This window comes from Phyllostomus discolor, chromosome 2, assembly GCF_004126475.2.
Source record: "Phyllostomus discolor isolate MPI-MPIP mPhyDis1 chromosome 2, mPhyDis1.pri.v3, whole genome shotgun sequence".
Taxonomy (NCBI): Eukaryota; Metazoa; Chordata; class Mammalia; order Chiroptera; family Phyllostomidae; genus Phyllostomus; species Phyllostomus discolor.
Genome location: NC_040904.2, coordinates 210,229,209 through 210,242,130, shown reverse-complemented (window position 1 = coordinate 210,242,130; position 12,922 = coordinate 210,229,209). Strand labels below are relative to the sequence as shown.

The 12,922-nt window shown below is 57.6% G+C and overlaps 1 protein-coding gene across 1 annotated transcript; it reads right to left on the bottom strand.

Annotated features, from left to right (window-relative positions):
- Window positions 1–11: 11 nt before the first annotated feature.
- KDELR3 (KDEL endoplasmic reticulum protein retention receptor 3) lies at window positions 12–10,779 on the bottom strand. The gene is made up of 5 exons (XM_028532626.2): window positions 10,487–10,779; window positions 5,475–5,575; window positions 2,728–2,886; window positions 1,864–2,116; window positions 12–1,170 (listed from the first exon to the last, which is right to left on the bottom strand). The coding sequence occupies exons 1-5, from the start codon at window positions 10,575–10,577 to the stop codon at window positions 1,130–1,132; spliced, it is 645 nt and encodes a 214-aa protein (XP_028388427.1). The 5' UTR covers window positions 10,578–10,779; the 3' UTR covers window positions 12–1,129.
- Between the last annotated feature and the right edge of the window lie 2,143 nt (window positions 10,780–12,922).

Here is a 12,922-nt window from a genome sequence, read left to right as displayed (position 1 = left end):
TGCTCTCTCTGTCCACCAGGGATGTTACCTAGTCAGAGTAACAGCGTGTTCCAAACCTCAAAAGCTACCGCAGCCTGAGCACAGGTGGAATCGAGCAGCGCCCCTAGCGCTCTAGAGTAACCACCTCCGTGTCGGGTGCGCATAATTCAGGGTCTGCCTCTGTTTCAGAACGTGAGCAGGCGAGATCTCATGGGACCTAGGTTTCGTGGTAATAGTTCAAACTCATTTAGGAAACGGATTTCGATACTAAGCCATGGGGCCGCTTCACCCCAATCCCTCCCCAACAATTCATGTGTGGAGTTCTCTCATCTACAAGGTTGGTGGCTTTTGCTTGGGATCAGCGCGCTCTATTCATGTCCTTGCTGGTCTCTGAACACATTCCTGTTGCGTTAAGACTTGAAAGATTTGTAGATGTGTGACGTTCAGGCACAGGATGCTAAGAGCTATGTTGTTATTCTTAGTTTGTAAATTGTCCTTTTGATACCATCTTGTTTTCTTTTGTAGGTATAAATAAACACTGTTGACAATAAGGTGTGAACTTTTTATTACTCAAAAATTCTGACTGTAGTCCAGTGGCAGTTAGTACTCCTTAAGAGATTTTATTTGCTTCACAGCCAGGGTTGGGGATGTTGGAAATTGCTTTAGCACCTAGAAATGTGAAAGAGGTGGGATGGGTTGGTGGCAATGCAGAAATCTGAGTTACAAAGCAATAAAGCAATACCTAGTAGGTAAAAGCCCTGGGCATCCGTTGCCTTGTCGGTAAATGGCCACACTACTGGTACCCTCCTAGGATTGTTACTCAGATTAAATACTGGGTGTGGAACTACTACAGTCTCGCCAAAGCCTGTAAGTTAGTGTCTTGCTTTGTACTCGGAGGGACAGCTTTACGCATGAGCCTCAGGGGTTCTTGATGTCCTCGTTAACGTGTGGTACGGCGTTTGTGTGCGTGGCCCAGGTCTTTTCGTTGCTTCTGTAAGGGGGGAGGTGGTGTTGAGGTCCTGTAGATGGAGTCGTCAGTGCTTTGCTGGAGTCCATCCACACTGAGCATTCTTCTGGCATTAACATTGGTATGAGTCCCTCAGTAGAACATCTCACATAGTTGGGTTCGTGCCCTTGTTTTCTGAGGGTCTCAAATTGGCATTGGAAGACTTAACTTCTTTCCTTTAAGGACTAGAAGAAAATGGACATGCAATTAGAAGTTTCTATACTGATGAAAGAGCTTGTTTATAACTGCATGATCTTAGTATCTCTAACGCCCAGTTGACAGCCATTCAGATGGTAAAGCCAAGGAGGAAAGTTCATTGCAATCTCGCTGAGCTCCACCTTGGTGACAGTGCCAGCACCACCACCCCCTTAGGCCGTAAGTTTAGCATCTCATGCCTTTAGTGACATCTCATTCATTCCATCAGCAGTCCCTCAACTGAACTAACAGGCCTGCCCATGTCTCAGTTTCCACTGATGACCCCTTTTCTGGACGATTGCAATTCCCTATAACTAGTGTCCTGCTTTGGCTGCTCACGGATTGCTCATCGAAATGACTCCTTCGGTAGAGAATGCAGCGTAAATCCCTTACCCTGGCCTGTACTGGTCTTGCTGCCTGCTACATCCAGGTTTGTAGATCGCAGCCAGATTACCTTTTTGTCTTTAATCACACCGAGCTGGCTCTTGCTTCAGAAGGGGTCTCCCTGTACATCCTATCGGGGCTGTTTTCATGGCACCGTTTCCTGAAGTACGAGTTTGCCCCCCCCCGTTAAGATAAGCAGCACAAGCCTTGCCTCGTTCACACTTGCATATTCCCTCAGACGTTACAGGGGAGCACTTCGGGCCAGTGCCGACACACGGCTGTGTTCTCCCAGTGCCTACCTTTGGTCACATACAAGTAGAAGAAGTCACAGTAGAAGATGGTTTGTACCACCCCAGACACCACTGCAATTTGGTCATAGAAATTCTCAGTCTGGTACCGCCTGATCCAGTTGGCCAGGTAGAGGGCCCGGTACAGCCCAAGGAAGAACAGGTAGTGAGTGGTGATGGTCTCCGCCTCGCCCGTCTTGCTGATCAGGAAAAGCTGCGGCAGGATGGCCACTGACTCCAGGTAGATGGAGAAAGTCCAGAGGATCTAGACCAAGGAGACAAGGCCGAGAAGGGATCCCTCTCTCTGAAGGAATTACTAAAATAGGTTAACTGGAGAGAGTACAGTGAAGTAAAAAAAGATCACATTAATAGTTCTAATATTTTAAGTATATTCCACCCCATTTAAGAAGCGTGCTTTTGTCATAATTTATAAGTGTTGGCAGGATTTTATCGTATAAACTCTCCTTGATTGAGGCCACGGTTTCTCAAAATACAGTCTGTGAACACCGGCACCGGCACCTCCTGGCGCCTGTCGGGCCGCAGCTCCGACTTGGCGAGTTGAACTCGGCCTGGGATGTGCTCTGGCGCCCACCAGTCACTGGGACTGAAGGTCTAAGTGCTGCTGCAATGCTGTGTGTGAGCCTCGCTAGGCCTCCCCGTTTTCAGATGGAGCAGTGGAGGTAACCTGTTGCTAGTTTTTAGATTTGGAGCTTAAGGATGTGAGTAGTAGTTTTTTTAACAATGTAACAGTCACGGTAGTAACAAAGCAAGCCACCGGCACCACCCGCACCCACTGGGAAACAACAGCAGGCTTTACCCGAGTCCAGGGGGGGCACGCTTGTGTTTGAGAGTTAGTGCCCCAGGGTCCTCCCTTACCTCCAGGGGAGTGAAACTGTAGTTCTCAAGGAAGGAGAGGCCGACCACCGGGACCAGAAGGAACTCCAGGCGGAATGTGTCATTCTCACTGTCAAAGGTTTTCCGAAATTTCCCGTAGATCATGTACACTGTGACGTAGGCACAGAGGAGAAAAACTACCTAAAAGCGGGGAGACACAGGAATTGGTGAAGTCACCTCCCAGCCTGCTTGCTGGGCTTCAGAGCCACCCTGAGCTGGGCCCTACCAAACCTAATGGCTAGTGTCCTGCTTTAAGGTGGAAGAGGTGAGATGCGTTTGCCGTTTTTCTTAGGCCCAGTGGCCTAGAACCTGCAGCTAATGACCCTGTGTCAAGTGCTCCTAATTGGAGCTGACAGTGAGTGCCACGGGAAGACGGAAGGTGCCCAGGCCCCTCCTCACTGTAAAGCGCTGGGCAGGAAGGCCCGGGTCCATCTTCTGGGAGGCTTTAGCGGGGGCGTTCCGGGCACTTTTAAAACCTCAGCCTCCTAGGCAGCCATGTGGGACTTGGCTTCTTTCTCAGGGACTCTCAGCCCTGGATCACCACTCCTTCAGAAAAGCCCTCTTTTCTAACGGTGGTGGCCCTCCAGCATGAGATTTCAGGATCTGGGCTCAGACCTCCTGGGCCAGAGGCTCTCAAACTTGAACGTGCGTCAAAATCACACAGCAGACAGCCCCTGTCCCCAGTTCCTGCTTCCCTAGGTCAGAGTGGGTCTGTGGACTTAAATCCCCAGCAAGTTCCTATGCGATGCTGCAGCTGGGGGTCGGACCGCACTGGCCTGCAGAATGGTTTGGACTTGGGAAACTCAGGTGGTTTCCTCCGTCTTTTCTCGTGAGAATGAGGTGCGTGTGCCCTGTCACCATAGCCCTACCTAAAAATACTCGCTGCCGCCCACGAGCACAGGTTCTATAAATGTCTGAGTAACAGCGTGTCCCCTGGGAGGGGATGGTCCCTCTTACAGGTCTTCATTCAGGGCCCAGCACAGAGCAAGTGCTGGAGTGAGTGAATGAGTCCAGGGAGTGCCCACCACCTCTCCGTCCCGGTCCCATTCAAGGCTGCAGAGCAGGACGTTACAAGGAATTGCCAGCTCAGCCCTGGAGTGCCCACCCTCAGACTGCATGTTATGAGTGAGGAAAGAAGAAACCCTTATCAAAAGAACTCTTGTTTTGCCCTGGCTGGCATAGTTCAGTGGATTGAGTGTGGGCTGCGAACCAAAGCATCACAGGTTCGATTCCCAGTCAGGGCACATGCCTGGGTTGTAGGCCACGGCCCCTAGCAACTGCACATTGATATTTCTCTCTCTCTCTTTCTCCCTCCCTTTCCTCTCTAAAAATAAATAAATAAATGAATGGATAAATGAATTAATTCATTAATTAAAACTCTTGTTTTAAGTCTCTGTTACCAATACCTAGGCAGTTACATCCCATTTTCCTGACTCTGGAACCTGGCTCCTCGCACAGCTCTGTGTTGCCTCAAAGAGCTGGGACAGCAGGCTGACGGCTCAGAAAATGCCTCACTCTGACACAGCCCCACAGTTCCCGCCCAGGGCCTGTGACATGAGAGCAGAACCTGGAGACGCTCAGGTTCTCCCTCTGTAAAACGGCCATCCTTCAACGCAGCGGCTTCCTATCATGAACTTAAATCCAAACCGTTCACCTGCACCGCCTGCCCTCACCCAGCCTCACCACCACCGGTGGGCGGCCCTCGCTGGCTGAGCTCCCACCACACTGGCCTTCTGCCTGTCCTTTGTGTGCACCACGCTTGTGTTGTCTTGGGGGTGTTTGTACCAGCTACGCCTGCTTAGAACATACTTTCTCTGACCTACACATGGCTGGTTGGTTCCTTGTGTCCCTCAGCTCTCAGCTTGCATGTCACCTCTTCAGAAAGGCCCTTTTTAAATATATATATACACACACACACATATATATATACACACACACACAATTTAGACAGAGGGGAAAGAAGGGAGAGAGGGAGAGAAACATCGCTGTGTGGTTGCCTCTCGTGCCCCCCACTGGGGACCTGGCCTGCAACCCAGGCATGTGCCCTGACTGGGAATCAAACTGGTGACCGTTTGGTTCACAGGCTGGCACTCAATCCACTGAGCCACAGCAGCCAGGGCTGTAACCCTATTTTTAAAAAATTTTAAACACCTGATTCTAAATTCCAAGCCCCTGACACACAGCCCAGCACAAAACAAACGCTGGGCAAATCGCCCTGTTTGAGTTAGTTGCGTAGCCTCGTCCGCAACCCTCACCAGTTTCCCTTGCCTGCCCCATCATCTCTCCCCCAGTCCAGGCGCAGTGTCTGTGAGCACGGGCGCCCCGTGCGTCTCGCCCAGGTGTCGGGCTCTCAGTCGGTTCTCAACAAGCATTTGTCAGACGGATGGTTGAGTAAGTCCTTCGAAAGCTCGGCGTCCCTTGTTGGACTTTTTGCTTATGTTTTTAACCAGTATAATAGCTAGCATTTACTGAATGTTTAATATACGACAGCTACTGTGTATTTACTTTCATTACCTCGTTTAGTTTTCACCACAAAACTAGGGTCTAGTATCTTCATTTCTCGGAGGAGGCTGAGGGACACGGAGGCCCGAGGTCTCACCCAAGCCCAGGTCCCGCGGCTGCCGAGCAGCAAGGCCGGGACTCTGACCCGGTCCGCCCGGCCCCACGGCCTGGCTCCCCAGACGGCCCCTCTCGGCAGGCCCCACCGGCACGGCCTCCCACCCCCTCACCTTCATGACCGTGTTGTAGATGGAGATGAAGTTGGTGAACAGGTCCAGGTACCTGGTGGTGAAGACGAGAGCGAAAAGGATCTGGCTCTTCCCCGAGATGCCTGTGGCAGAGGGAGACAGGAGACGATGAGGACCCAGAGGCCCAGGCCGTGCGCCCCGGAGACCGCCTGGAGCCCCAGTGGGAAAGGCCTCCAGAGCGTGCAGCCGCCTTCCAGGACGAGGGCCTGCCCGGCCTGCCCAGGCACTGGAGCGCCCGAGGGGCAGGAAACGCCCCTTCACCTGGGGGCTGGGGGGCTCCACCCCCAGGGCCCCACTGACAACCCCCAAAGCTCTGTGTGCTGGAGGACTCACCGGGGAGACCAGGGCCGGTGGAGGAAGGCAGGGGGCCAGGGGAGCATTCTGTTTCCTTTCTCCAAATTAAAAAAATGTTAAACCTTTTTTCTATTCATAAATGTTAAGCTTATTTTAACTCTTTGTAAAACTCAGAAAACACATAAAGCTGTAAATTCAAAAGCCGCCATCACCCGAATCCCAAAGCTTCAGTGTGGACCCTTCCAAATCTTTGTTGGCCCCTCCGTACACACGAGACATGTGCACACGTGGCACACATGTGCACACATGTGACATGTATGGATGCATCGCGATGACAGAACTGGGGTCATGCTTGCTACGCCATTTCCTCATCTGCTTTGGCCTCTTTCTTTCTTAGCTTTTTTTTTTTTTTTTTTAATAACTTTGGATTGACAGGAGAGTCGCGGAGACAGTGCCGAGGGCTCCCACGGGCCCTGCCTCCAGCGCTCGCCTCTCGCACAGCCACAGACGCTGGCCGCGCTGAGAAACCAACGTGGGCGCAGCCCGGCCGACCAAGCGGCCGGCTTCCTGTGCATTTCCCCAGTTTTCACACTGGTGCCCTCTCCCATCCCAGGATCCGGTTCCGGAAATGAAGCTGCATTTACCTGGCAGGCTCCCTCGTCTCCTCTGGGCCACTTGGGTTTATTTGTTTTAATGTGTTGATTTGAGAGACAGGGAGAGGGAGAGGGGGGCAACCAGCAGTCTGTTGCTCCATGTACCGATGCACTCATTGGTTGATTCTTGTATGTGCCCTGACCAGGGATCGAACCCACAACCTCAGCGTATTGAAATGATGCCCTCGCCCTGGCTGGGGTGGCTCAGTGGATTGAGTGCGAACTGCAAGCCAAAGGGTCACCGGTTGATTCCCAGTCAGGGCACGTGCCTGGGCTGTGGGCCAGGTCTCCAGTGGGGGCCACATGAGAGTCAACCACACATTGACATTTCTCTCCCTCTCTTTCTCCCTCCCTTCCACTCTATATAGAAATAAATAAATAAGGTCTTTAAAAAAAAAAAAGAAAGAAAGAAATGATGCTCTAACCAACTGAGTTGCCCAGCTGGGGATACATCATGGAGATGGGTCCAGAATGAGGGGAGCGGAGGCCCCGCCCACCTTTTCTCTGGTTTTCTCACGCCCCCCGCAGGCTGGAGGCTGCACCACGCCACACTCATCAACACGCCCATGTTTCTGCATCAAAGGTCAACTCTGCCCTCACCCAACCTGGACCTGTCGTCCCAAACCCGGTCTGTCCTGAGCACCGCCCATACCGCTGCTTTCTCCCCTCCTCCGGCCGCTTCTGTCCTCCCCGCCACCTACACCCCTCGTCTCCCTGCACCCTTCGCCAGCACAGCCCACGTGCCAGGGACACTCCAGCCGTGGGCTCTCCTCCCCATCCTGACCCATACATACATCCCTGCCTGACCAAACTCATCAGACCCTCCCGAACCCCCTCCTTTTCCTGTCTGCCTTCCTTCGGAGAGGTCACCACACCCCTCAATGCTCAAGCCAGAAAACCTAGAGCCATCCTTGCGTCTCTCTCCCTTGGCCCCTCCCACTCCCTGCTTCTTAGTGCCGCTCATCAGCCCAGCCTCCCCACCTCAGTGACCCCCCCAACGGGTCTTCCCAAGTTTTCCCTGGCTGCCCATCCCTCCCCCACTTCCACCCAGTGGCCAGTGGGCTATTTGTAAAATAAAATTCTGCTTAAAGCCCTTAAGTGGCTCCCAAGGACCCTTAAAATAAAGAACCAAATCCTTACGGCTCTAAAGGGCCTGCCTGGGTCACCCTGCACCCCCGGGGGGCCCCACATCTGAGCACTCCTCCTCCCCCTCTCCCCGCAGGCCTGGTGACACTGCTGGACTTTATACTAAATGTAACGTAGCAGCTGCCGAGCTGGGCGCTGAGAACTGATGTTCAGGGCCTGGCTCCTTCCGACCACACAGGATTCTTGTTTATTTATTTTTAGAGAGAGGGGTAGGGAGGGAGAGAGAGAGGGACAGAAACATCAATGTGAGAGCAACATCGATCAGCTGCTTCTTGCAGACACCCCGCGAACTGATTCTGCAACCCAGGCACAGCCCTGACCCGAATCGAACTGGCAATGACCTTTCGCTTTGTAGGACGAAGTCCAACCTGACTGAGCCACACCAGCCAGGTCAGGGTGGGGACAGCGGTCTTCTTGGTGACCCAAGATGAACCCCACTCAAGCCCCTAATGTTCCGGAGAGCCCTGGGTCCGTGTCCCAGCTTTCCCACCAGCATGGCAAGCCTGAGCCTTGCAGTTACCTGTGAAATGGGCCCCTTACACCCCCGGGGCAGGACGGGTGTGAGGACTGAGGAGCGCTCAGGGGGAACGTGGGTGCCTCCGAGTGCCTCCCCGGGGGTCTGGCCCCGCAGCCGGGGTGGGAGTGAGCCCCTGGAGGAGGCGATGCGGACCTGCTCTGGGCGGTGCTCGTTGCCGCTGCACCTCTCTGAGCCCCCCAGAGGCCTTGCCCGGAGGCCCTCAGCCAGATGCAGCAGGGTCCTGGCTCAGCCCTGGTGGGGGATGCCTGCCCCCCCCTCCTGCTGACACGGCCTCCCCCGACCCTTGCCCTCACTCCATCCTCAGCCTGCCAGGCCCCTGGGCTTCGCTCGCATGTTCCTCGGTGCCCAGGAGCCCCGGGGATCTGGAACACAATGGTTTCCACGCACTTCTGAAAGCAATGGCTAGTTTCCGCCGAGGCCAGCTGCGTGTGGAGACGCAGGGCATGGAAGAGAACCTGGGCCCGCACCTGGCCGGAGTCCCTGAGGGCTCCTAAGCACAGAGGGGACCTCGGACCAGGTGTCACCCTCCCTCGAACCTGGCAGACAAGAACACCGAAGCCCAAGGTCACACGCTGAGTGAGGGGCAGAGCAAGGCAAAAAGCCCCAGTCCCTTGCTGCCTGCCTTGAGTCAGCAGGGTCACACCAGGCCCCGCTGCTCGGACTGACGGGGTGGCATCCGGGCACCTCACCTCCGCAGACGGCAGCCAGGCCTGTGCCGGCCCTCTGCACACACACACCGGCTGTGCCTTCTCTTCCCACGGCACTGAGCTCCAAAACCATTGCTTGTTGGCGGTCTCCCACTGCTGGACCGCCGGCTTCCCCAGGCCAGGATCCTGCCTGTGCCACCCCCGCTATTTGCCAGGGGCCTAGTCCAGCGCCCCCTCCTCGTCGTGGTTGTGCACCCAGCCCAGGGTCCTCCGTGGAGGTGCAGGGACAAGTCCAAGCCCGGCTCTTCCCCTCAGCGCAGCCTTCTGCACCCCCATCTCCCCTCTCAGAGTTCTGGGCCCCCTTCCGAGGACTGGGGACTGTGAGTGCCCATCTCTCCAGGAACCCCAAACCAGAATGGCCTCCCGATCTGGAATCATTCCTTCTGCAGTGACCCTCCCGTCAGCACGCAGCCCTCATTCCCCACCACCACCAAGCCTCCCCAGCGGGGGGCCTCCTCATTGCTACCTCGGCCCCGGCTCTCAGACCCTCCGCACAGCTTGCGGTCCCCTTTGGAGACCCGGTCCCTGGCTCCCAAACCTTCTGGGACCCTCCAGTCCCAGCTCCCTCGCTTGTCGGACAGGACCCTGTCACATCTGGACCACCCCCTCCCTGGCCTCACCTCCCTCTGGGACCACCCCCAAACTGGGCTGCTCACCCTTGCAGGGGCCTGCCCTGCTGTCTGGGACGTCTGGACTTCTGCTCTCCCACGTCCTTCACACAGCACACCCTTCCGGGGTGATGCCCTGCCCATCCTCCAGGACCCGGCCCAGACCTGCTCCGTTGTTGAGAAGCCTTCAGGGGTGGGCTCCCTGCCTCTCAGCCCCGACAAGGAGCCCACACTCATCTCCCTGTCCTCCCACCCCCGTGCCCAGCCCGGGGTGACACCGGCAGGACCCCGCAGACAGAGATGGCTGCAGGAGGCCTGGGCGGCCTCTGAATGCGCTGGACCTATGTGGCCGGCACCAGCCCAGCCCAGCCCAGCCCCGAAACTCCTCCAAAGCCCCAACAGGGCAGCCAGACGATTGGCCAAAGAGGGACCACGCTCCTGCGCGCCCCAGGCTCTTGCTCGGGGCAGCTCCGCGCCTGCCCGGGCTGGGCTTGGCCACTCCTGCCACATCACAGACGCCTGTGCCACACACGGGGGCGGGGGGGGGGGGGGATCCTTGGAGGATGTGGAGGGGGCAGGAGAGTGGTGTGAGGACAGAAGAAAGCCAGAGTGAGGCGCCTCTGTGTTCCTGCCTCCTCTGCACCCCCCATCCCCCCCCAAGGGAGGGTGGAGAGAACAATGGGCCTCAATCCGCGCTTCTCCTGTGGAGCACAGGGGATGCCTCCAGGGAGGGGGTGTCACCTACCCTTGTCCGACAAGCTTGGCAAAGGGGGCGGCAGGTGGGGGGGGGTTGTGAGGGGAGGGAAAAGCACATGCCCACCCTCCCTCCACAGTCTCCAGGGTCCTCCTTCTCTGATACGGTACAACTTTAGATTTTCTTTGGAAGCTGAGCCATGCAAACAGTTTCACCCCCAAGCGGAAGTCCCCACCCTGAGCAGACATCAGGAGGTCCCCCCAAGCCCTGCAGGCAGGGGTGTGGGGCTGGCCAGCAGAGGCGCGGCGGCCCAGGCCCCGGGGTCCTCCACCTCCCACCCGGGCCGCCCCTCACCTGAGCAGGACTTCGATCTCCAGATCTTCCCCAGCAGCAGGATCATGGCCAGGAGGTGGCTCAGGTCGCCGAGGATACGGAACACGTTCATGGTCCAGCCCGCCGGCCCCGCACTCGGGCGCAGCCAACTCCTGGGAAACTTTCTGGCGGGCGACGCGGCTGCCACGTCCCCGGCCCAGGCTGCGGGTCCCGCGGCCCCTGTCCGTGCCTCCGAGCTCCGAGCTCCGAGCTCCGCCCGGTGCCAGCGCTCAGCCAGCGCGCTCTCGGCTGGGCGGTGACGTGGCCAGGCCGGCCGCGGACCAGGGAGCCAGGAAGCGCCGCCGCCCGACGTCCCGCCCCCGGCCCGTCCCAGGGCCTCGGCTCCGGCGGGCGGGGCGGCCTGGTCAGGCCAGGCCGGGGGCTTCCGGCCGCGGTCCGCCGCCGGCCGCCGAGGTCGCTCTGTGCCAGAGAGGGGCTCGCGGTGTCCCGCACCGCCGATGCGCGGAGAGGTGGCCGCCTGGAGGCCGGGCAGTGCCTCCCCTACTCAGAACGGAGGGGTCCTCCGGCAGGTGACCTTGGGCAAGCCAGCGGCCCCTCTCTCTGCCTCAATTCGCTCATCCGTACACGGTGCTAGTCACCCCGGGGCCAGGGCGAAGTGGGGTCCCGCCTGCCAGTGCCGAGTGAGCCTGGCAGGTTGGAAGCACCTGGACACGGTGACCCACTGCTGTCGTCCCCATCCTGCGTATGGACTCAGACGTCCCCAGCCTGCAGGTTTATTCAAAGAGCCGCCTTGCCCTGCCCTGACCAGTTGGACGGGAGCGATGGAAGCTCAGGACCCTTAGGCTGGAGTCAGGGTGACCTCACTCAAGTCTCCCTCTTCTTGGTGTGACCAGATGCCGAGCTGGAGCTCACGCCCTCAATGGTGTGGCTCCGGGGGTTGGGCTTTGTGCCTGCAGCCGAGGGGAGGGGGCGCTGGCCGGATTCCCCTTCAGGGCACACGCCTGGGTCCCAGGCCAGGCCCCCAGTCGGGGGGGTGTGAGAAGCAACCCATCCATTTTTCTCTCACACACTGATATGTTCTCCCTTTCTCTCTCCCTCCCTCCAGCTTCTCTTCACAGATAAATAAATAAAATATTTTTTAAAAAGTACAGCAGGAGCACAGGCCAGAAAAGACTCTAGGGAGCTTGGTGAGGGGGGGGGCAGGGTGTGAGCTAGAAAGCAGGGAGGCAGGAAGGGCAGGAGTCCTCTCAGTGCTGTGTGTCCTCAGCAGCTCAGCCACCCTCTCTGGGCCTTGGTCTGTGCCTCTGTAGGAGCGGACCACCTGAGCCAAGGGGCCTGCGCACCACCACCCTCTCCCCTTCTCCCACTTGGGACCTTAATCACTCCCTAAGCTACCAGCCTCCCACGCCCTCTACTCATGCCCCTTCACGGCCCCCCATCCTGACGTCCTGGGCACAGCAGTCCTGGGGAACCCAGAATGTGGTCCCGGGGCCAGCTCACCTGCTTCACCGGCTGGGAACGCGGGATCCCGGCCCCCAGCCAGACCTGCTGAATCCGGATCTTGGGTCAAACAAGCCCCTGGGTGATTCGTGTGCACTCCAGAGCTTGAGAGGCCCTCACCCTGACACCACCACCAGGGAGGTATGGATATTATTCCCATTCCACACTGGGGAAACTGAGGCATGGAGGGGTTAAGCAATTTGCTTAAAGTCACACAGACACTGAACGGTGGAGCCCAGATTCCAGCCCACACTCCAACTTCAGGGTTCATGCGACTGGCTTGTCACGCCACATGGCGGGGTGTCATGGCAGGTGCTGAGCTCCCCGTCCTGAGAAGTGGGAGGGTGGGGGGTGAGGTCCCATTTGTCAAGGATGCTGCTGTGGGGACCCCTGCCCTGTCACAGAGGCTGGGTGACAATAGCAGTCGAGTGGTGGGTATCTGCTGGATGCCGGCACGGGCCAGGTGCATCAGGAAGGTTCCCTCCACTGGGCCCGCACAGGTGCCCTCTGAATAGGCTTGCGGTCCTCCCTTTGTAGGTGGTGGCCACTGAGGCTTGCGGAGGCGAGGCGGTCGGTCCGAGTACCTCTGGTAGGAGGAGCCAGGCAACCATCCTGGGGCTGTGGCGGGTTCTGAATGGGCTCTCTGTTCCCTGCTCCCCCCACCGCCACCGCCCTGCCCAGATGCACCCCCCCAGCTAGTCCCCAGAGAAGGTGGTGGCTATTTAAAACCTCAGGTGTGGCTACACTTCTCTCTGCCCGGCCAGCTGGCATCCTCTCAGCGCCCACCTCCTGCCCGAGCCAGGGAAAAGCATGTGCATTTGCCATTTGGCGGAACATCTGCCCTCCCGAGAAGCAACTCCAGGTGCCAGCGGAGCCTGGAACAAGGCTGGAACCCTCCCCTTCCCTCTGTTTGTCCGGGGGCCACAAGGGAACCGGCCAAGGCCAGGGGGGTTCTGC